A 24373-nucleotide genomic window follows, 5' to 3' on the forward strand; every position below is an offset into this window, starting at 1 on the left:
ACATTTTCTAAAACATGTAAGACAAGAACCTGGGACAAATATACCTGCCCTCAAACACTATCCCAGTGTTCTTGTCACATATCCCCCTCCCCTGTTTCGACCTAGGGGCCGGAACACTTGTAGCCCCCAAACAGAAGATGCGAGACAATGCATCTGCGTTGGCCAATTGTGTTCCCGGTCTATGTTCGACAGTAAACTTAAAGTCCTGCAACGCTAGAAACCATCTAGTTACACGAGCATTCTTGCCTCTATTTACATCCATCCATTTTAAAGGGGCATGGTCTGTCACTAGTCTGAATTGTCTACCCAAGAGGTAATATCTCAAGGTATCTAGTGCCCACTTAATGGCCAAAGCCTCCTTTTCCACAATGGCATACCTTTTTTCATGCTCATTGAGTTTCCTACTCAAATAAATGATAGGGTGTTCGTCCCCATCTCTGGTTTGGGACAGCACAGCACCTATCCCAACCTCTGAGGCATCTGTCTGTACCACAAATTCTTTTGAAAAATCTGGTGTTATCAACACCGGTTGTGAACACAAAGCCACTTTTAACGCTTGGAACGCCTTTTCTGCATCAGGGTTCCATTTCACCACATTTGACTGCTTCCCTTTGGTAAGGTCTGACAACGGCACCGCTGTTGTCGCAAAATTAGGAATAAACCGTCTATAGTACCCAGTAATTCCCAAAAAAGCCCTTACCTGTTTTTTATTCACTGGACGAGGCCAGTTTTGAATAGCATCAACTTTATTCAATTGGGGCCTAATCAGACCTCTGCCTATGGTGAAGCCCAAGTATTTGACCTCCTCCATTGCGAGGCAGCACTTCTTTGGGTTAGCAGTTAACCCTGCCTCTCTGATTGAGTCCAGTACTGCTTGTACTTTAACCAAATGTGACCCCCAGTCTGTACTGTGAATTACCACATCATCCAAATAGGCAGCTGCATATTTTCTATGGGGCCTCAAAATTTTATCCATCGCCCGTTGAAAGGTTGCTGGAGCCCCATGCAACCCAAAGGGTAACATCTTATACTGGTACAGCCCCTCCGGAACCGAAAAGGCTGTTTTTTCTTTGGCGCTATCAGATAAAGGTATTTGCCAGTAACCTTTGGTCAGGTCCAATGTGGTGAGAAACCTGGCTGTTCCCAGCCTTTCTACAAGCTCATCCACACGGGGCATGGGGTATGCGTCAAACTTGGACACCTCATTTAACTTACGAAAGTCATTACAGAAGCGTATGCTACCGTCGGGCTTCGGGATGAGCACTATGGGACTGGACCACTCACTGTTAGACTCCTCTATGACTCCAAGTTCTAACATGGTTTTAACTTCCTTAGAAATAGCTTCTCGCTGAGCTTCAGGAATCCTATATGGCTTTAAATGAACCCTGACCCCTGGTTCTGTGACAATGTCATGTTTTATTATGGTCGTTCGGCCAGGCAGCTCTGAAAATACCTCCCTATTTTGGATGAGAAATTCTTTAACCTGATTGTTCTGATCAGCTGATAATGTCTCTGACACCTTCACTGCGGGAAGCAACCGGGGTGAAGACACCGAAGGGCAAGGCTCCGCTGACAGAGACAACCTATCTTTCCAGGGTTTGATTAAGTTAACATGGTAGATCTGTTCGGGTTTTCTCTTTCCCGGCTGGTATACTTTGTAATTAACCTCATTCACTTTTTCCCTAATCTCAAATGGACCCTGCCATTTAGCTAGGAATTTGCTTTCCACAGTGGGTACCAAAACAAGAACTCTATCTCCAGGAGCAAATTCCCGTATCTTGGCACTCCGGTTATAGACCCTCTGTTGAGCACTTTGGGCCTGTTCCATGTGCTCTCTGACAACAGGTACCACGGCTGCAATCCTATCCTGCATTTGTGTTACATGCTCAATAACGCTTCTATAAGGAGTGGGCTGTCCTTCCCATGTCTCTTTGGCAACATCCAACAGCCCTCTGGGGTGTCTACCATACAACAAATCAAATGGAGAAAACCCCGTAGAGGACTGAGGAACTTCTCTGATGGCCATTAACAAGTAGGGCAACAAACAATCCCAGTTTTTCCCATCTCTCTCAACAACCTTTTTTAACATACTTTTTAATGTTTTATTAAACCTTTCCACCAACCCGTCAGTTTGGGGATGGTAGATGGACGTCCTGAGGTGAGTGACCTTAAATAACTTGCACAATTCTTTCATGATCCTTGACATAAATGGAGTACCTTGGTCAGTCAAAATTTCTTTTGGTATTCCCACTCTACTAAATACCTGCACCAGCTCCCTAGCTATCGCCTTGGTTGTGATAGTGCGTAAAGGGACAGCCTCAGGATATCGAGTGGCATAGTCCATAATTACCAGGATATACTGATGGCCCCGAGCAGACTTTAACAAGGGCCCCACGAGATCCATGGCTATTCTGTCAAACGGGACCTCTATAATAGGCATGGGAACTAGTGGGCTCCTGAAATGGGGTCTAGGGGCATGATACTGGCATTCAGGACAGGAAGAACAATATTCAGACACTTCTTTATAAACCCCTGGCCAAAAGAACCTTTGTAAAACTCTTTCAGTGGTTTTTTCTGCCCCTAAATGTCCTGCGGTAACGTGACTATGAGCTAAATCTAGTACCGTTCTCCGATAAGGCTGGGGAACTACCAGCTGTTCCACCACATCCTCACCCCTTTTGACAATGTGGTACAAGAGCTCATTACAGATGGCCATGTGGGGATACGTAACCCTGTCACCTGGTACCACAGGTTCCCCATTAACAATCTTAACATTCTCTCTAGCCTTTATTAAGGTAGGATCCTTTAACTGTTCAGACGCAAACAGATCCTTCTTTACCTCCAGGTCAGGCACGCTTTCAGTTCTAACTACTATGTCTCTGTTCCCGGCAAGAGGGTCCTCACTGGACTCCCCATCTGTCACTTCCCCAGCCAAACTAGCAAAAGGCAAAGGGCCAGAAAGTTCCGAAGACCCACGTACATCCATAAAATCACCGGTATTATCAACTGGCTTTTTACTTCTCACATCTGTTGATAACCGTGATTCCCACAGTTTCCAAAAATGAGGAAAATCCCTCCCTATTATGGCCTCATGCACCAAGGTAGGGACCAGTCCCACTTTAACCATTGCTGACCCACAACAAGTTTCTATATTCACCTCAGCAGTGGCATAATATTGGGTATCCCCATGTATGCAAGTTACCCCAATAGGTATTTGCTGGACCTTTAAGGGGTTCACTAACCCAGCTTTCACGAGGGTAACTAAACTTCCTGAATCTAGCAAGGCCTCTACCCGGTTACCTTCTAAGAACACATCACACATTTGTTTTTCCAGCTCAGGTGAAGGTACCACAGTACAGGCTAACCTAGCAAAGAAAGACATTCTGCGACATTCAAAGGCAGCATCACATTGCATGGGTTCTTGCGTGACTGGGCAATTGGCAATAACATGACCTGGCATACCACACCTAAAACATTTAACCACACGATTATCAACCCATTTGGGCAGCATAGACCGTTCTAGCCCCATTGGCCTGTTTCCAGGGCCAGTGTTTACAGTCTCTCCAGCCTTGCGTTCTCTTAACCGCCCAGCAACGTTTTCCCACGGAACAGTCTTACCAGTCTTTACTGAAGGGCGCTGTCGAGGATCTATGGGTTGCTGGGTGGTCATCAGTAGTTCCTCTGCTGCCAAATACCTCTCTACCATGTCCACTAATTGGTCAGCAGTACCCGGGTTTCCATGGCTCACCCACTTGCGCAGGACCATGGGCAAAGATCTCAAGTAGCGGTCCATGACGACTCTTTCCACCATCTGGGGACCAGTTAATGTCTCTGGCTGCAGCCATTTTTTTGTTAGCTGAATAAGGTCGTGCATCTGGGAGCGCGGAGGCTTCTCCATGGCGTACAGCCAACGGTGCACCCGTTGTGCTCGTACTGACAGCGTGACTCCCAGGCGGGTCAGGATCTCAGTCTTTAGTTTATCATAGTCCCGAGCCTCAGCAGGGCTTAAATCAAAGTAAGCTTTTTGGGGCTCACCTGACAGGAAAGGTGCCAGCAGACTGGCCCACTGTGCTTTCGGCCAGTTCTCACGCTCGGCAGTCCTTTCAAACGTGGTCAGATAGGCCTCCACATCATCAGCCTCTGTCATTTTCTGCAGGAAGTGACTGGCTCGTATAGAACTAGAGCTGGTTGGAGCACTGACGGCCACATCTCCAACCCGAGCTGCAAGTCTCTGCACCACTTCTGCTAAGGCCTCTCTATCCTGACGCTGTTGCCTGTAAAGTTCATCAACAACTGCCTGCTGTTGTCTCTTATTTTCCTCCATTGCCACCTGCTGCTGTCTGTTGGCCTCCTGCTGTAGTCTCCAATTTTCCTCCATTGCCACCTGCTGTTGTCTCCTATTTTCCTCCATTGCCACCTGCTGCTGTCGGTTGGCCTCCTGCTGAGCCGCTGTAGGTTGCAGCAAGGCTTTAAGCAGATCCTCCATGTCAACAGATTTTTCAGGCGGCTTTGCAGCTGCTTTCACCCAGGACATATATTAAACCCTCAGGGGTGAGTCTCAGTAACTTCACACTGGGCTGTATCTGCATAAACCACCGTTTTCTGCAGGCCTCACAAAGCTGCTGCTTTCACTTATGCGCAGAACGGCCTGCTCGCATTCTCCACCAAGTTGTAACACTGTAGGGGTGCAAGGTGCCTTTTCCTGGGGAATATGGCAGCACGCAGCAGCTGAGGAACAACACAAGTCCAGTTTCTGGTACAACTGACCCCGGCCAGTTTTATTGAAACAGAAAATAAAACAAACCCCAAAATAAAAATACCTTGCCTGTCCGGCACTAACTAAACATAAGATGTTCCTAACTGTCACTAAACAAAACACAGAGTTCTTCAGTACATACTGTATAGCTTACTTGCATCAGAAAGCGTGTCTCTCACACACAGATCCTGCAGCCTTCCCAGGCAGTCTGCCCATACTAATCAGGTTAGAAGCACTATATCACTCTTACACAGCTGAAACCCTGATTAGCCCTCTGTGAGGCCAAAGACCCGAACTGGGCCCAATGTCTAGAACTCGCCTTATCTCTCTCTCAGAGCCTTTACCCAGCTTTTACAGCAAACTGAAAAGGTTCAGACAAAACAAAAAGCATTTTTCCTAGAAGTTAACATTTTCTAAAACATGTAAGACAAGAACCTGGGACAAATATACCTGCCCTCAAACACTATCCCAGTGTTCTTGTCACACCAGTATCATACCTAGGAACGGTAGTCGAGTTGTCGGAATCAACTGTGACTTTGGCAGATTTAGAATCCAACCGTGTTGCTGGAGCACTCTCAGAGAGAGCGCCACACTGCTCAGCAATTTCTCCCTTGATCTCGCTTTTATCAGGAGATCGTCCAATTATGGGATAATTGTGACTCCATGCTTGCGCAGGACCACCATCATTTCCGCCATTATTTTGGTGAAAATCCTCGGGGCCGTGGAAAGTCCAAGCGGCAACGTCTGAAATTGGTAATGACAATCCTGTACAGCGAATATCAGGTATTCCTGATGGGGGGCATATATGGGGACATGAAGGTACGCATCCTTTATGTCCAGAGACACCATAAACTCCCCCTCCTCCATGTTGGCTATTATCGCTCTGAGTGATTCCATTTTGAATTTGAATCTTTTTATGTACAGGTTTAGGGATTTCAGATTCAAAATCGGTCTGACCGAACCGTCCGGTTTCGGGACCACAAATAGGGTTGAGTAGTAACCTCTTCCCTGCTGGTGCAGGGGAACCTTGATTATCACTTGCTGTATACACAGCGTTTGAATTGCAGCTAGCACTACATCCCTTTCCGATGTGGAAGCTGGTAGGGCCGATTTGAAAAATCGGCGCGGGGGCACATCCTCGAATTCCAGTTTGTAACCCTGGGAAACTATTTCCAACACCCAGGGATTCAGGTCCGAACTGACCCAGGTCTGACTGAAAAGTCGAAGACGTGCCCCCACCGGTGCGGACTCCCTCAGGGGAGCCCCAGCGTCATGCTGTGGGTTTTGGAGCAGCCGGGGAGGACTTTTGTTCCTGGGCACCTGCCGCAGCAGGTGCTCTCTTGCCTCTGCCCTTACCTCTGGCGAGGAAAGAGGATCCCCGACCTCTTTTGGACTTGTGCGACCGAAAGGACTGCATCTTATAGGGTGTTACTTTCTTTTGCTGTTGGGGAATATATGGTAAAAAATTTGATTTACCTGCTGTAGTTGTGGAAACCAGGTCCGTCAGCCCCATCCCCAAACAATACATCCCCCTTATAGGGTAGGACTTCCATATGTTTCTTGGAATCTGCATCACCCGTCCATTGGCGAGTCCATAAGGATCTTCTCGCTGAGATAGCCATGGCATTGGCCCTAGAAGCTAGCAATCCAATGTCCCTTTGAGCATCCCTCATAAATAAGGCTGCGTCTTTTATATGGGCTAGAGTTAGGAATATAGTATCCTTATCCATAGTTTCAAATTGATCTGTCAGCTCATCTGTCCAAGCTGCAATTGCGCTACACACCCATGCCGACGCAATCGTCGGTCTTAGCACAGCACCCGTATGAGAATAAATACCCTTTAAGGTAGTTTCTTGCCTGCGATCTGCTGGGTCTTTAAGGGCCGCTGTGTTAGGAGACGGTAGCGCCACTTTCTTGGATAAGCGCGTCAGGGCCTTGTCCACAGTGGGGGGTAATTCCCAACTCTCCCTGTCCTTCTTAGGGAAAGGGTATGCCATAAAAATTCTTTTGGGGATCTGCGGTCTCTTATCCGGAGTCTCCCAAGCTTTTCCAAAGAACTCATTTAATTCATGAGATGTGGGAAAATTAATAATCTGTTTCTTTTCCTTAAACATGTGTACCCTTGTGTCGGGGACTGAGGGTTCATCCACAATATGCAACACATCCCTTATTGCCACAATCATACACTGAATAGTTTTTGTCACCCTAGGGTGCAATTTTACTTCATCATAGTCGACACTGGAATCAGAATCCGTGTCGGTAGTAGTGTCTTGTGTTAAGGGACGCTTTTGAGACCCCGACGGGCCCTGTGAGTCGGTCCAATCTGAGGATTGACCGCCTGATGTCCCCCCTAAACCAGCCTTATCAAGCATTTTATGTAAAGATGCCACACTTGCATGCAACGTATGCCACATGTCCATCCAATCAGGAGTCGGCACAATCGACGTGGACACACCACTCATTTGCTCCACCTCCTCCTTGGAGAAGCCCTCCGCCTCAGACATGTCGACACACACGTACCGACACCCCACACACACAGGGATTTACCTATAAGGGGACAAAACCCCAACCAGGCCCTTAGGAGAGACAGAGAGATAGAGTATGCCAGCACACACCCAGCGCTTAAAAACACTGGAATATACAACCAGATAGCGCTTTTATATGTTTATAATCGTAATCTCCACTCACTGCGTCGCCAAAGTGCCCCCCTCCTCCTTTTTTCAACCTGTGAAGCTCAGCAGGGGAGAGAACAGGGAGCCAGCGTTTTCTCATGCAGCCTCTGTGGAGAAAATGGCGCTGGTTAGTGCTGAGGATCAAGCCCCGCCCACCCGACGGCGGGCTTCGGTCCCTTCATCATATATTAATAAAATGGCGGGGGTCCGCGGATTTACTGTCCCCCAGCCTAGTCCACCTTATTTATGGCCAAAACGAGGTTTATTGCTGCCCAGGGCGCCCCTCCCTGCGCCCTGCACCCTTCAGTGCCTGCTTTGTGTGTGTGACTTGGAGCAATGGCGCGCAGCTTACCGCTGCGCGTTTACCTCATGAAGATCTGATGTCTTCTGCCGCCTGAAGTCTTTTCCTCAATACTCACCCGGCTTCTATCTTCGGCATCTGTGAGGAGGACGGTGGCGGCGCGGCTACGGGACGAACCCCAGGTGAGACCTGTGTTCCGACTCCCTCTGGAGCTAATGGTGTCCAGTAGCCTAGAAGCAGTACCCAACTTTACAAGCCAGCTCTGCTTCTCTCTCCTCGGTCCCACGATGCAGGGAGCCTGTTGCCAACAGGACTCCCTGAAAATAAAAACCTAACAAAATTATTTTTCCACAGAAAACTCTGGAGAGCTCTCTGCAGTGCACCCATTCTCCTCTGGGCACAAGATCTAACTGAGGTCTGGAGGAGGGGCATAGAGGGAGGAGCCAGTGCACACCCATAGTCAAAGTTCTTTTTAGGTGCCCTATCTCCTGCGGAGCCCGTCTATACCCCATGGTCCTTACGGAGTCCCCAGCATCCTCTAGGACGTAAGAGAAACCATGTTGCACTGCAGGTGGGGCAAATGTAACATGCAGGGGTGTAGCCAAAACTTTGTGGGCCCCATAGCAACATTTTGAAGGGGCCCCTGTCCTAATGCTTCTAGAGAGTCACCTCTCTACAGCAGTTGTTCATGTTATAACCCATAATAATGCCCTAGTTTATTTTCTGAAAGGGATCTGGTCAGAAACCCGGCAGTCGGAATACCGGCACCGGGATCCCGATATTGATCACTATCCCGGCACCAGCATTCCGACTGCCGGATTCACGAATGATGGTTAAAAGGACCGCCGGAGAGGTAGGCCATGGGGGGGATGAATAAGTTAAGGCTGCGGGTAGAGTGTAAGGGTTAGGCTGCGTGAGGGGGGGTTGGGGTCAGCCTGCGGGGGGGGGGGGGGGATATGTTTAGGCTGCAGGTAGAGTGTAAGGGTTAGGCTGCGTGAGGGGGGGTTGAGGTTAGGCTGCGAGGGGGGGGGGAATATGTTTAGGCTGCGGGTAGAGTGTAAGGGTTGGACTGCGTGAGGGGGGTTGGAGTTAGGCTGCGGGGGGTGAATATGTTTAGGCTGCGGGTAGAGTGTAAGGGTTAGGCTGCGTGAGGCGGGGTTGGGGTTAGGCTGCCGGGGGGAATATGTTTAGGCTGCAGGTAGAGTGTAAGGGTTAGGCTGCGTGAGGGGGGGTTGAGGTTAGGCTGTGGGGTGGAGAAGGAATATGTTTAGGTTGCGGGTAGAGTGTAAGGGTTAGGCTGCGTGAGGGGGGGTTGGAGTTAGGCTGCGGGGGGTGAATATGTTTAGGCTGCGGGTAGAGTGTAAGGGTTAGGCTGCGTGAGGGGGGGTTGGGGTTAGGCTGCGGGGGGGGGGGGGATATGTTTAGGCTGCAGATAGAGTGTAAGGGTTAGGCTGCGTGAGGGGGGGTTGAGGTTAGGCTGCGGGGGGGGGGGAGGAATATGTTTAGGCTGTGGGTAGAGTGTAAGTGTTGGACTGCATGGGGGGGGAGTTGGGGTTAGGCTGCGGGGTGTGTTAGGGATAGGCACCACCGGGGCGGGTTAGGCTGCGGGGGAGAAGGGGTAGTTAGGTTTAGGTAGGTTAGGGTTAGGTATCAGGGTTAGCTTAGTTAATTTGTGTATGTCGGTATTTTAAACTTTGGGATGCCACTGTCAGTATATTGACAGCCGGCATACCAACCATTGGGATCCCAATACCAAGCGTTCTGAACTATAGTAGTGCCTTAGTTAATGCTACGCCCCATAGTAGTGCTCTAGTTTATTATATGAACCATAGTACATCCCTGGTTCACATTATGTCTCATTGTAGAGCTGCCAGTACACATCATGCAGCACAGTACCCCCAATTCACATTAATACAAACAGTATCCCCACTTCATATTATGCCATATAACAGTGCCTCCACTTCATATTGTGCAACATTACAGTGTCCAAGTTCATATATGTAACATAATGCCCTCCAGTTCATTTTATATCACATTCCAATGATCAGGTCTAGGGGCACACCTAGAGATACTGTATTGCATGTCCCAAGGTAAAAGTTTGTAAGGGCCCCTATGTATCACCCAATGGTGAAAAATGTATATAACACGTAATTTTGACAGGGAAGGTGGCCCCTCTCAGCTCTGGGCCCCATAGCAGCTGCACTCCCTGCACCTATGGTGGCTACGCCCTTGGTAACATGTGCAGACAGATTTAGATTTGGGTGGGTTATATTGTTTATGTGCATGGAAAACACTGGCTGCTTTATTTTTACACAGGAATTCAGACGTAGTACATTTGGAGAGGAAGATGAATTGGACAGCAGTGTGAAGGTCGGACTGGAGTGGACAGAGGTGGGTGGCAGGTAGTCTAGATAAGAGGAGGTTACAGTAGTCCAATCTGGAGATGACGAGTGAGCGGTGGTGGTCTTAGCTGCCTCCAGAGTGAGAAAGGGTCTGATCTTGGAGATGGAAACAGCAGGCCTGCCAGTGGTGGAAATAGGTCTGTATATGGTGGTATAGCGTACCGCCACTTCTAAATGTCTGTTTCGTGCACTGCCTATAGCTCCATACATCTTAGTAATGACATGCAATCTCCAACAACATAATGTTCTATTCAAACTGATAGATTCTAATGTGGGATGACATTCAGAGAATGAATATTATATATTTAAAACAAGTAAATGTATACTACAATATCGCAGGCACTTAGCAATATAGATGATTGATAAAATAAATATGCAGAGGAATTACTGACTGGACTCCGCTTTATCATGTAAGAGGTCATTGGAGATCCCAACATTTTTTTAATGATCGTGAAAATACTGCAGTATTATGAATTAATGATAGTTTTCCCCACTGTTACTTATTTACATTTTCTTTATTGTTTTTGCAAAATAATTTTAGAAAAGATGACAATTTTCCACTGTATGTTCGCCTCACACCACATTTGGGTTTTGAATTAGTCATGGATCCCCGCCATGTCTATCCTGATTACTCCTTATCCTTTTCTCCCTTCCAGACCTCTCCCTTATTTTACCCCAACCACAACACTTATCAGCTTACAGTCCCGCCCCAATATGCACCAAGGCCCCCCCCTCTCCCAATATGGCGCACAGTGCCCCCCCTGTAAGCTCACCTCACGTTTCCCAGCTCTCTTGAATTCTTCCCGGGCCTCCGTATCTGTGTTGTGCATGCACGTACAGTGATGTGTCATGTGACGTTGTGGAGGGGACTCAGGAGTCACTCTGCACTGTATGCACTGTGTATGCAGAACGCAGAGCCATGGCAGCCGGGCAGCCCCTGTCTAGGAACAGTTACCTGTGCAGGTTTAGGGTTACAGAACACAGTTTTGACCCTTTCCAGCCCACTCTAACACTTTGTACAGCTAGTCCTTTGCGATGCCTTCAGTACCCACTGGTGCCTGGAGCTGACACTCCACTCGCTCTGCCTTTGCTTCACCCCTGTGTAAGATATAGTGTAGAATGCATTTTGCTGGATAACAAGCAAACGCAGAACTGTAAAGGTGCGTACACATTGGGCGATATATCGCAGGTCCGTCGGTCACTGTGTACAGGCGATATGTCTGTGAACTCCGTCGTTCACAGACATATCGCTTCGGCCCCGCAGCACAGCCGACGGCCAATATATCTACCGATATATTGGCGTGTCGCTGTGTGTGTACGGGCGGTCGGCCGACCACCCGTACACATGCTGCGGCGGCCGGCGGTGATTGACAGCTGAAACACACGCCCGCCCAGTTCATGACGTCAGTCCCCGACGGATCGGGCAGTGGGGGTCATTCCGAGTTGTTCGCTCTGTATTTTTTTCTCGCAACGGAGCGATTAGTCGCTAATGCGCATGCGCAATGTCCGCAGTGCGACTGCGCCAAGTAAATTTGCTATGCAGTTAGGTATTTTACTCACGGCATTACGAGGTTTTTTCTTCGTTCTGGTGATCGTAATGTGATTGACAGGAAGTGGGTGTTTCTGGGCGGAAACAGGCCGTTTTATGGGTGTGTGCGAAAAAACGCTACCGTTTCTGGGAAAAACGCGGGAGTGGCTGGAGAAACGGAGGAGTGTCTGGGCGAACGCTGGGTGTGTTTGTGACGTCAAACCAGGAACGACAAGCACTGAACTGATCGCAGATGCCGAGTAAGTGTGGAGCTACTCAGAAACTGCTAAGAAGTGTCTATTCGCTATTTTGCTAATCTTTCGTTCGCAATTTTGATAAGCTAAGATTCACTCCCAGTAGGCGGCGGCTTAGCGTGTGCAAAGCTGCTAAAAGCAGCTTGCGAGCGAACAACTCGGAATGACCCCCAGTGTGTATGCTCAACACACTGCCCGATCTGTCCATAGATATATCGGCCGATCAATTGATCGGCAGATATATCTATCAGTGTGTACCCACCTTAAGACGACGTCACCAGTACTTGGCACCTCTGGGTAACACTAATTTCCACTGCAAATTATAACTATAACTGCCGCAACTTCTCTAGTTTATTGTTCCGGTTTATGATTTTATACTATGGACTTACTAAATTTTTTCATTTTAATTATCAAAACATTTTACTCTACCTTTTTTATATTATTAATATTTTTATTGGTAATATTGTTTGTCTTCTGGACTATGGTGACTGTTCCTACCTAACAGCAGTTGAGGTATATGAGTTGTTAGGATGGCTGTTGTAAAAAACTAGTCAATAAACAAGCTCCCTTTTGCTCTGTGAGCTATTTAGTTTATCTCAGCAGCTAATTGTTCATTGACCTGAAGTGTATGGAACGGGGTTACTGCTATTTGTGTTGCTGGGGAGGGAAATATTCAATTATATTGAATATTTCCTATTTGTATGTACAATTTTTTTATATTTTAAATAAGAATTTTTTTTTATTTAAATACCTCTTTAGTGGTAAACATGGCAAAATATGTTGCAGTTAAGAATTCATCCTTAAGAACGAATCGCGTCATCGGCACCCCCGCTGCGCGAGATACTTGAGTGTTTCCCCAGGGGGAGCGGGGGCTCGGCTGCCAGCCAGGAGACTTGCCAACTTCCTGGTGGTTGGGAGCACCACCTGATTTTCGTGAGCCTCTCGGCCATTCCGGGATGGTAGGTAAGCATGGTTTACAGACTCCTTCCTACCCCCAGTGGCCACAGGGAGTATAGTACATGTGGATAAAGGAGGGTCTGCTGTAGGGAGAGTTAGGAGGCAGACCAGAAATGAGCACAGCATGGGCAGCTGGCAGGCCCAGCGATAGGGGGGTGCAAGGGGGACACCTATCCCGGGCCTTGATGTTGTGAGGGGCCCCAAGGTCCAGCTGCAGCAGCGACAGGATGTCATAGATTAAAATAATCATATAAATTGCTGCATCACGCCAGCCGCCCGCTGTGTTGTGTAATCAGTAACTACCTTTTTTTTCTTTCAGCCCCCCCCCTCCGCTGTGCCCTGTGGTCACCCCTCAGTGCCCCCAGCCCAGCCATCAGCCAGTCCCTGTGTGCAGTGCAATAACGTTGCACTAGTCACACACGATGCTGCTTCCGGACCTTCCCTCCTCTCCGAGTCATCCCCTCCCGCCCTGTCTCTGCTGTGAGGACTGTGAGTGGGCAAGCAGGAGCGGGACTGCTGGAAGCTTGTTGCGGCGGGGACGTCACTGGTCACTCGGAGGCTGTGCCTGGTAGATTAGCGACGCTAGCGGCTGTGTGTTGCTGGTAAGTTATGTGTGTGCAGTGCAGGCCGGCTCGGCTCTCCAGCCGGAGTTTGTTTTGGGCGGGCTGCGGGCAGGGCACACATCATGGATACATGTGCATGCATTGCATCTGCCCTTTTTTTAATCAGTATTCAGAACATTGTAAAGCTGGTAATACTGTAGAATGCATATTTAGCTGTGTCTTAAACACACTCAGCAAATCAGACATGGTCGCTGAGCCATCATCTTCATCAGAACGCATTTGGCCTGTTATGTGGCCATCTTGGAAGCATTTCGCATTTACTGTACTCTGTGTGTGTGGGAGGGGGGGGGGGGGGGGCACCGAGATATCAGTGTACCGGGCCCCTAGATTTCTGTTGCCGGCCCTGGTTCCTGGTACCTGCAACACTTTAAATAACTAAGTAAAGATGGAGGAAGAAGACGGAGAGGCAGCTACATGCTGTATACTGGCACTGGGTACAGATACTGTATAGTAGCACTGATGACATGCTGTACACTGGCACTGAGTACAGATACTGTATACTAGCACTGATGACATGCCATACACTGGCACCGGGTACAGATACTGTATTCTAGCACTGACGGCATGCTGTATACAGGCACTGGGGCACATACAGAATACTAGCATTGGCGCCAAGCTGTTTACTGGCACTGGGTACAAATACTGTATACTAGCACTGACGGGATGCTGTTTACTGGCACTGGGGCACATACTGCATACTAGCACTGACGTCAGGCTGTATACCGACACTGGGAACAGATACTGTATACTAGCACTGACGGGATGCTGTATGCTGGCACTGGGTAAAGATACTGTATACTAGCATTGACACTATACTGTATACTGGCACTGGGGAACAAACTGCATACTAGCACTGATGGGATGCTATACACTGGCACTGGGTACAAATACTGTATACTAGCCTGACAATATACTGTATACTGGCACTGGGGCACATACTGCATACTAGCACTGATGGCATGCTATATACTGGCACTGGGGCATATACTGCATACTAGCACTGATTGCATGTTATATACTGGCACTGGGAACAAATACTGTATACTAGCCTTACGATATACTGTATACTGGCACTGGGGTACATACTGCATATTAGTACTGATGCCATACTGTATACTGGCACTAGGGCACATACTGCATACTAGCACTGGTGGCATGCTATATACTGTCACTGGGGCATACTAGCACTGATTGCATAATATACTGGCCCTAGGTATAGATACTGTATACTGTTTGTTGGTGATGTGAGATCAGAGCTGCACAACCAATCATCTGTTCCACGTCATACAATAACCCTAACTGGGTAATGTTACCAATAATTGTGCCACTTTTAAAGACAATCACACATACATGCTCAGTTCAGCAACCATCACATATTAATTCAAATATCTGCTGTAAAAAATAGTCACATATGTCACATGACATTTATATATTCCATGATTAAAATATCTGTTTGGTGTCTATAAATCAGGAAACATAGCTTCTGTGCTTAAAATAATCCTTATTGTGTTAGCTGAGAGATTTTCACAAAACAGGTGGGAAATTACATCTCTTCACTCTGCTGCACTGTCACAACTAATCAGAGACAGCCCCAAAACACTTATTCCAAAGAGACGTGTAATATTCTGGCTTCTGTCTGACTTTAGTTAAATTGCCATTTCCATTAGATTGCAATTAAAAATAACTCATGTGCAATTAATCTGGCAGACATATCAAAGGGGGAAAAAACAAAATCAAACGTATAAGCCTCCGCCTTTCCCAGCAGTAAGTGTGGGATCTCCAGAGATCCTGAAGGCAATGTATGGTGAAAGCATAGCACACATCTACACAGTTGTGGCAGCAATTTTGTGTACTGAACCACAATACTGGGCATCGAGACTATCATTTTACTGGAAGCCAGTGTTATCCCAGAGGCATGTTCCCAATAACTTGGCTGCAAGACCACAGAATGGCTCAGGCTAAATCAGACATGTAAAAAGTCTGTAGATTAGAAATAATTGTACACAATGGGGGTAAAAACTGGAGAGATCAACAAAGCACAGTGCGGGTAATAGATTCAAGGATTAAAGGTGGGTGGTGGTGAACAGTAGATGTACCAGAAAACCAGTGAGAGGAGGTGATTACATTAATACAATAAAGAGGCTGGAAAATAAGGACATGATGGAGAGAGACAATTAGGACTGACTGAGCGATGGCACATTCCAACCATCAGCATACAGGCACAGGGAAAAGAAGCGTTAATATCAGACCATGGCCAGCAATAGCCGCGTGTGCAAGATACCATAGAGACAACTGATACTGTCGTTGTCCCTGGTAAAGACACTTTATATCAACAGCAGGCAGGCAAATAATAACCACGCTTGTTAGCCTTCTTCACAAGGCCTCAATGGAGTTCTCTTAAAAGACAAGCTACAACCAAGTCTTTCAATATGTACTACACTGACACAAATATAAGACAGCAATATCCCACATTTCTGGGTGAAGTGCACTGGGTTCTACTCTCAAACTGCCGATGTTAGATCTGCCTGAGACTAGCGTCTTTCATCTAGTACATCTGAGACTGAAACCAAACTGTTCTGGGCAGCTATTCCTAAAGCAAGTGCTCTATTGAGCTATAAATAGATATAACCATTGCCGCATGTATTCTACAGACAATCATCAAGGTCAGCAAACTCCTGATACACGACAATATATTTAATGTATTCACTGCTAAACAGCCACATAACACCCAGAAAACATGTATAAATATAGTTAGCCTGCCTTTATTGCTCAATGTTGTATGTATTATGTATGCACGAAACCTTGTCAAAATGAATTGAAGTATTGGAATTGCTATATCACTATACTGTATGTCACCATATCATCATATATGTTCTGCAGATTCTTATATTCTGAGGTAGGCAAAGCTTTGTACTGTTGTGGTTATTGCTGAAATAGTGCTGGCATTTTAGGAACATGATTAATGTTTAGAAGCAGTAGGGTAATATGGGGATAAGACTGACAGGATTCCAGCCTTGCCAAACATAGCTCTAGTGCACCAAGAAGATTTAAATTCTTCCCATTACCTGGACTGGCCATGCCCCTATGTTGTGGGTTTGGGACACAGGACATTATTTTCCTCCACCTCGCCTCTCAGAGCGACCCTGAGATGCTACAAGCCCTTACTGATTCCCTTACACTACACATCAAGACTAATTTCCCCAATGACACCTTGGTTCTTACATACTGCTGTATATTGAAGTGCTCCGAGGCACTTATATCCAGAAAAGAGCACCAACTGTAAGAACATATGATGGAAAAGAGCACCAACAAAATGAGCACCAACAGTATAGAACTTATGATGGAAGAGGACAATTTGCCCTTGCCCGCCTCCGTTATAAGTTCTAAACTATTGGTAACAAAGCCTTTCGTCTTCTTATTCGAAAGCTCTGAGGCCACCAAGCTGTCTCCATAACTCTGCTGGCACAAAATGCCTCAACCCCTTAGATATTGCTAACTTGGAATATTACTCCAAATTGTACAACCTAAAGGATGACCTCCCTCCCCCAGCCGTCTGTAGACTCAATATCCTCCTTCCTTGGGAGTCTCCCACTTCCATCTTTAGACAGAGAAAGCCTGGCATCTCTTAATGCCCTCCCTACAAGAAATATGTCTTTTAAAGCTCTTGATTTGATGCTACCACACCTCCTCCATTCTCCCTTTCTCAGATCTCTGCGCTAAATTTTGGTTAGGGCCCACGGCCTTATTTTACTACCTCCAGTTTAGGCACTGAAATCTGACAACCAATACTACTCCTGCTGTTTTTCACACTTCCCCACCTCAGGTGTTAGCCAGATAAGTCTACTACTTTTTCTCATGGAGCCACATCCAACTGGTATCGCTTCATCGCCTCTCCTGGCTTTTAGTTATATCCCCTGACCAGCTACAATGGAAATCGACCTCCATTGTAATTTTAGCCTCAGACAGTGGGAATCTATTCATCTTTATTGCCTTTTTCCTATCAAGGTGCACTAATTACACTGAAATGCACATTAAGCTCTTCAATAGACTATACTTAAACCCTACTAAACTCCATATGATATGGCCCACGTGTTCTAAACTACTGTATGTTGGCACCTCTGCCAAATGGAGGGAACAATCATGTACATCTTTTGGGACTGTCCTGTGCTGCACTCTTTTTGTGTAGAACTGTTTACCCTCATTAAAGATCATGTGTACACCCTCACCACTGAGCCTGCCCTAGCCTTAATGTATTGGTACCCCCTTGCAGCCCCCAAATCTGATTGCTACATCTTCGGCCATAGTCTCATATCTGCCACTGCTTAACATTTGAAGGCCTCCACCCCTCCCTCCCTTTCATCAAGGTAACCACCAAAGCCCATTTCCACTACGAGACAGAGACTCAAGAGGCCCCATACTCTTTGGCCCCTCCTCTCCCCTTGTGAAATGGTACCTGTGGCACCTGTCGGTGCCCTCCCCTAAGGAATGAGACCCCAAAACCTCAACCCAATGTTTGAACTACTACAGTTCTCTGCTTCTTGTCTATGGGCCTGATTCAGAGATGGATGCAGAATGGATGCAGCATGCAGACTTCGAATTATCGTGAATCTGCAACTGCACAAGCTCCCTTCTGAACGGGCCTTGCGATGTCGCCATGGTACCCCTCTGCCACTGCCTGATTGACACCTCCCCCACTGTTCTGCCTTGTACCCCCACCTTTTTTTATTTCTGTACCCCATGTTTATGTTTTTTGCATATTCAATAAATATTCAATTTTGAAGAAAAAAAAATGCAAGCAATAGTCCACTTTTTTCCAAGGGTATATTACTCTTGTCTTTGACAGATGAGGAATGGGTTAAAATCTTTTGAAATCATTATACAATGTTCTGTGTTAGTGTTTCAGTCACTGAGAAATGTAAACGTATCTCAAACTAGATCAACTGTTTAAGATCTTGTCTACTGGCTCTAAATTTTACTGGAGAGACTGTGATGATGTTCGGACCCTTTTGTATGTATTATGGAGCTGTACAAAAATGTAAAAAAATCTGTTTAGAGGGCTTTGACTTAATAAATCAGTTACCGATGTGAGACTACACCCTCTTCCCAAAATGACAATATCTGAGTCAAGTGGCAGATAAATATGTGATAGGTCATATCCTCATCAGAACTAAAGCTGCATTAGCCCAGTACTGGAAAAAGCTCAGCTCATCCACCTCTCCCTAAAATTATCTCCCAACTCCAGAGATGTTGAAATATGGAAACTCGACTTCTGGTGGGCAGGCACCTAGCATGTCCACATTTTACATGGCTCCAGACCCCCATTACAAAAAATGCCTTAATTGTGTTTTTCTCCTGAGAATTGTCCTTTGTGCAGCTTATAGCAACATTAATGCTTCTGAAAGACCTTTGCATCAGATTTCAGGTCTGGAGACCCCTTTTATGCACCAAAGTCAAGTCCGCACAGCCACGGTGTTCATGAGCGTCCTCAGCCATCTTTGGGAGCGTGGCCACTTACAGTATATGGAACCTCTTGTAAAACACAATACACAAACAAATGCTGAAAAACATTAGTGTCTTTTCTTCAACAAGTAGATCTTACTAATTCTGGGGATCATTTACATTTGGATGTAAGTCATTGTTATGACACGCCTCTCCGATGTAGCAGTACACCTCAGCGCTGATATGTCTTCCTTTCACATTCTCCCTGAAATGCTTTTTCAAAAGTAGACAAGTATAGTGTAAGTGTCTGTTTTATTTCTGTTTTATGGCCAACCAGGCTCAGTTATCTGATGCGTGCACTATTTATCCATGCATGCACCGTCCTATCATTACAGATTTACATCTTTCTAGGTACCGATGCTCTAATGATTTGTTGAACAGTAGGTTATTCCTAAGTACCTGTCCCATCTCTGATTTAAGGCCTATCAGGTCCTATTGGCTGATTCATATATTATCCATCCCTAAATATATAGTCATGTCATTTAGATTTTACACTTTTTGGGTACAGTTCCTTAAACAACATATTTTTCACTTATGTTTTATCATCCAGTTTCTTTTTGATTATTCTTTTTAGTCTAAGGCCGCTTATGTATTATTATTTTATAGATGTCTTATATCTTTTGATTACCTTTAGTCTTGTATTTTTTTTGTTCCTTACCTCCTTTTGGTGCAGAGTTAAAATAAAATTTGAAGGGTGTATGCTCACAACGCGTTTCACACCCCTGTATTTTACACTTATTTCACATTTTATAGCGTTTTACGATGCTACACAGTTGATTCTTAGGACATGGGCTGTGACTGCAGCTTTCATTCTCTCCATTATGGTTAGGAACATTTAGAAGATGAGGGTGTTTGAAGCAGTGCATCTTCATATCAGTCACTGTGCAACGCTTGTTTTTTGTTTGTTTTTTAGTTCCATCACGTCTTGTATATAAATATCTGTAGTGTATTGCAAGCTAAGTTTTCTATGGTTTATTTTACAACTTGAGTCCTCAGTTACACTGTAATAGTTATTGTCCTTATTCTCAGCTATGCGTGCAATTTATTTGCTGACTGTGTAGATGAATATGTTTTAATAAAAAGAGATTACCCAAAAAAAGGAAACTGAGATCTGATGCAAATTCTATCCCTCTGACCAGATGGAGTATGGTTTCTTTATTATCCGGAACATCTAACCCTTCTACCCACTCTCCCATATTTATAACAGGTGTCCTCCTACCTCTACTACGTACACCTTTGTCTTATATTATTGTACTGCTTAATGCCGCATGCACACGGTACGATTCTAGCTAACAATATGGACTATATAGTATATATCGATAGAAAAGCTAGTGCATAGCGTACAGTGTGAATAGAACCAATGATGAACGATGCACGCTCCCGCATATCATCATTACTGGAAAAAATAGGCTGTGCATGCACAGTCTATTTTGGCTTAGATAGTGCATATTGTTTGTTTGTGTGTGTATTGTACTAACGATATAATCCAACGATAATGATTATCCCCTCCAGAAGACCCACCCACCCCCTTGACATTCCAGCCTACTGTATAGCCAAAATCGTTCATAGCCTAAATATTTCATAGCCAAAATCATTCAGTGTGTATAGTCAATAATGTTGGTTCTGGACTCCGGGAGCTCCAAGGAAAATCGTTAAGCTAAAATCGTTCATACAGTAGCTAGAATCGCCCCTTTACTTTATATTTCCTCTCCTGTCTCTTGTTGCTATCCATCTTGCTTTTGATTATATTTATTATTATTAGCCTTTATTTATATGGCGCCACAAAGGTTCCACGGCGCCTAACAAAGAACACAAAGGAGCAAAACAAGAAAAACAGCGACTTATAGTACAAGATAATGTAGTAGAACAAGTACAAGGTATATAAATATTGTTGTATCGGCAGACATTACACTGCAATAAGCATCAGGCTGGCCGAAACCAAGGAGTAGGGAAAAGAAGATAGTCTAAGTAAGGGAAGGAAAAGCACGTGAGGGTCAGTGTTCTATTCTACAGTACTGTTTATTAATTCAAACGTTATTACAGAATTTACTAAAAAACTTGTGAGCGATCTAGTTAGAAACAGAAGAAAATGTCAGCGCAGAATCAATAGGTCTATCCAAGACAGATGTGTTTTCATTAACCTAGCGTCTATACGCCACATGGCACGAGGCATCCCAGTATGAAACACTCTTTGAAGTGTAAGTACTTTCCTTTAAAGGTTGTGTCTTATTTGCAACTCAGATGCAGCTTAACACCCCTCATAGTGTACTAGAGATGCTCGGTTACGACTTTAAGCATAAAATTAGTTTAAAATATGTAAAAAAATCACAGTTGAAGCACAACAGAACTTGTCGTGATAAAAAGCAGCACCCACTGCATGGTAGCGCTTCGTATACAGATTTGGACTCACAATGTCGTACACCAAATTCATCAGTGTCATTTAGCAAAGTTGTTTTTTCACTTCCACTTGATTTGTTTATGCGATTAAGATGCACATTTTGAGCGAGAAAGACGCACAACCAAGTCATCCTGGCACCCCGGGAGAGTCTATTTACTGCCACTTGAGCAACATTGTATGAGGACACATTTGTACTTCCTAAATAATAATAATAATAATAAAATATTAATCCAAACCAATTACAATTCTCTAGGTTATGGAATTGCTAATGTTAGTAAGTGAAGCTGCTGCCCAGGGCCTTGATCATATGATTCCCAGTACCACAATCCCATAAGTGTGAGTATTGATCTTTTACGAGAGAGCTAAAGGGCAACGCAAATGCTGTTTTTATATATATATATATATATATATATATATATATCTATATCATATGACTGTTGTTGAGACCATGTACTGAATTTACGCTGGTTTGTGGGCAAAGAATGTTGTGTCTGCGTGGGCGCACACTTTAGCTTCTTCTCACAGCTGACACAGGTGTTAAGATTTCCACCATACACATTATCAGGTGTTCTGACAAACCTGCAAGTGTACGCACAGCCCCCTTTTTACGTGCCGGTCCAAGGATGGGAATTGGGCGACCATTATGAGATCCAGGTAGCAGACCAATAGGTGCATCTGGACATATAATGCACTGCTGGTGCACATTTTGGGAAAACGAGATTGAGTCTTAGTGAAGTCACACATTATTTGGGCTGCACCAACATACTGTAGAGCCAGGGCCGGATCTAGGGGGGGGCGAAGGGGGCGACCGCCACCCCTAACACAGTCATAGCCACACCCACTTTTGAGCAGAAGAGAGCTCTCCGGGGAGCGCCTGAGGCAGAACGATGTGCTGCAGCTTATACCACAGCAGCACAGAGGAGAGAGGAGAGCAAGAGTTACAGAGCATTTGCCCCTCAACTGCTGGTGTGTGGGTACTAGGGCTAATAAATACAATTACCCCATAGCACAGTCACATGTACATAGAACACTCACAAAGCTCTATCTCAGTCTCACTCAAAAAGTTCAGTCAGAATTGAGAGAGGAGGAGTTAGGATTGCAGATGGGAGGAGTTGGGACTGTAGAGGGAGGAGTCAAGATTAAAGAGTAACCCCCCCCCCCCCCTTCCCCTAAAGAAAAGTCTAGATCCGTCCCTGTGTACAGCCTAACTAATTTACTTCTTGCAAGTGGTGTCTAGGACGTTATTCCACTGCTGGCATATGGGCTGATAACATGGGATTGGCATGATTGCAACCCTTACATCAATTTGCAGCTTGACACACCATGAAGGGGCCAATATGTAGTACACACCAGTCAGCTAACACCATAGAGCCATCCCAGAGCTGTATGGCCTGTGGAGATAAAGGACAACTGTGCTCACAAACCCTTGGACTTAATTGCCATATTACATCAATAGATCCGGTATAAAGATAACATTTACAATAATCTATATCCAAAAGTGTCAGATATTTGCTTTTTAAAAACTTCAGGACCAAACATTAAAAAGTCTACAATGACACGAGACCCATGTTGTTTTTGCATCAATGTTTAGCATCAGTTTATTCATAGGCATCTGACTAAGCCATTTACTTACACATCTGCCCACGTGAGGAAATAACTGTTATTGCGACTCTCTCTCATTTTGTACCAATGGTGCTCAATAGCAAAAATCCAAAGAATTATACAGGGCGACCAACACATTACTGAATATGCACAATGATTATGACTGCTGGCTGGGGATGCACAGTACCACAATATAACAGGTACAGTATGAGAGTATATACTGTAATTGCATCAGTATGTCAAACATTCTCACTGAAGATGAAAATATAGAATATAGATACAAATAAAGCAACAAAGAGGATAATCCCTTCTGTAATAATGAATGCATTGTACATTTGTGTATAGACCACATACAAAGTCCCCTCAGTGTTACAAACTGCTATACAGCACACAAAGACACAAAGGTGAGGGATGGTGTGCACACCTCTCCTCTGTTCCCGTGTAGAATTGGAGACGGCATGGCAGTCGTGTCTGGATATATCTGTGTGTCTGTATATATTTGAGCATTTATATTATATATATATATATATATATATATATATATATATATATATATATCAAACAAAATAACACAATGGAACAAAATAAACAAAATAAAGCAAAATGAAACAAAATAAAACACTACAAGCCCACACTGATTGTTTCCCCATGTAATCTGCAGATATATGACAGCTGTATATGTATGTGTTACAGCATGACATGAATACCACAATAATGCACTGCACAGGTATATTACTCTATCAATATGAACGTGTGTGATATCTATCTATCTATCTATCTATCTATCTATCTATCTATCTATCTATCTATCTATCTATCGTGGATGAGTGTATAGCGTGCGTGTGCCTGGGTGCCCTACCTGTGTGTCGCCGCTGTCGCACGACTCGCCTCCGCACGGTTCCCCGGGGAGGTCGCCTGAGACTAGGAGACCGGCGAGGAGCAGGAGGCAGAGAGCGGGGAGAGAACCGGGAGACCCCGGCAGCAGAGGCATCAGGGAGGCCGGCGTGTGGTGATGGAGTGTGCAGTCAGTGCTTGCTGCTATGGATCTCAGCCTCAGCTCCTGGTACCCGCTGCTGCTGCTGCTGCTGCTGCTGCTACTGCCGCCGGCTCTGGATGCTGCTGCTGCTGCTGCGATCACTGAGCTGCCGGGTCCTGTTACCATAACAACTCCGTGACTGACAGGATGGAGAGCGAAGAGGGGCGGGGAAAGGGCAACAGCAGGGTGGGGGCATGTATATGGGGCAGTACAATATGGAGAGTTGTGCTACCATAGGATTTCTCTGTTCCCAGCGTTCAAAAGAGGAGGGGAAGCTGAGCAGACAAGTAATGAGATTAGTCATTAGATCACAGTGATGGAGAAATTGTGAATGGGAGAGACTTA

The 24373-nt window shown here is 45.5% G+C and overlaps 1 protein-coding gene across 1 annotated transcript in view; it reads right to left on the reverse strand.

Annotated features, from left to right (window-relative positions):
• DNER (delta/notch like EGF repeat containing) overlaps positions 1–24169 on the reverse strand; it is a 493185-nt gene extending 469016 nt beyond the window's left edge. The window contains exon 1 of the mRNA XM_063915606.1: positions 23852–24169. Coding sequence (XP_063771676.1) covers positions 23852–24154 — 303 coding nt within the window. The 5' untranslated portion in view covers positions 24155–24169. The remainder of the gene's footprint in view (positions 1–23851) is intronic.
• Between the last annotated feature and the right edge of the window lie 204 nt (positions 24170–24373).

This window comes from Pseudophryne corroboree, chromosome 4, assembly GCF_028390025.1.
Source record: "Pseudophryne corroboree isolate aPseCor3 chromosome 4, aPseCor3.hap2, whole genome shotgun sequence".
Taxonomy (NCBI): domain Eukaryota; kingdom Metazoa; phylum Chordata; class Amphibia; order Anura; family Myobatrachidae; genus Pseudophryne; species Pseudophryne corroboree.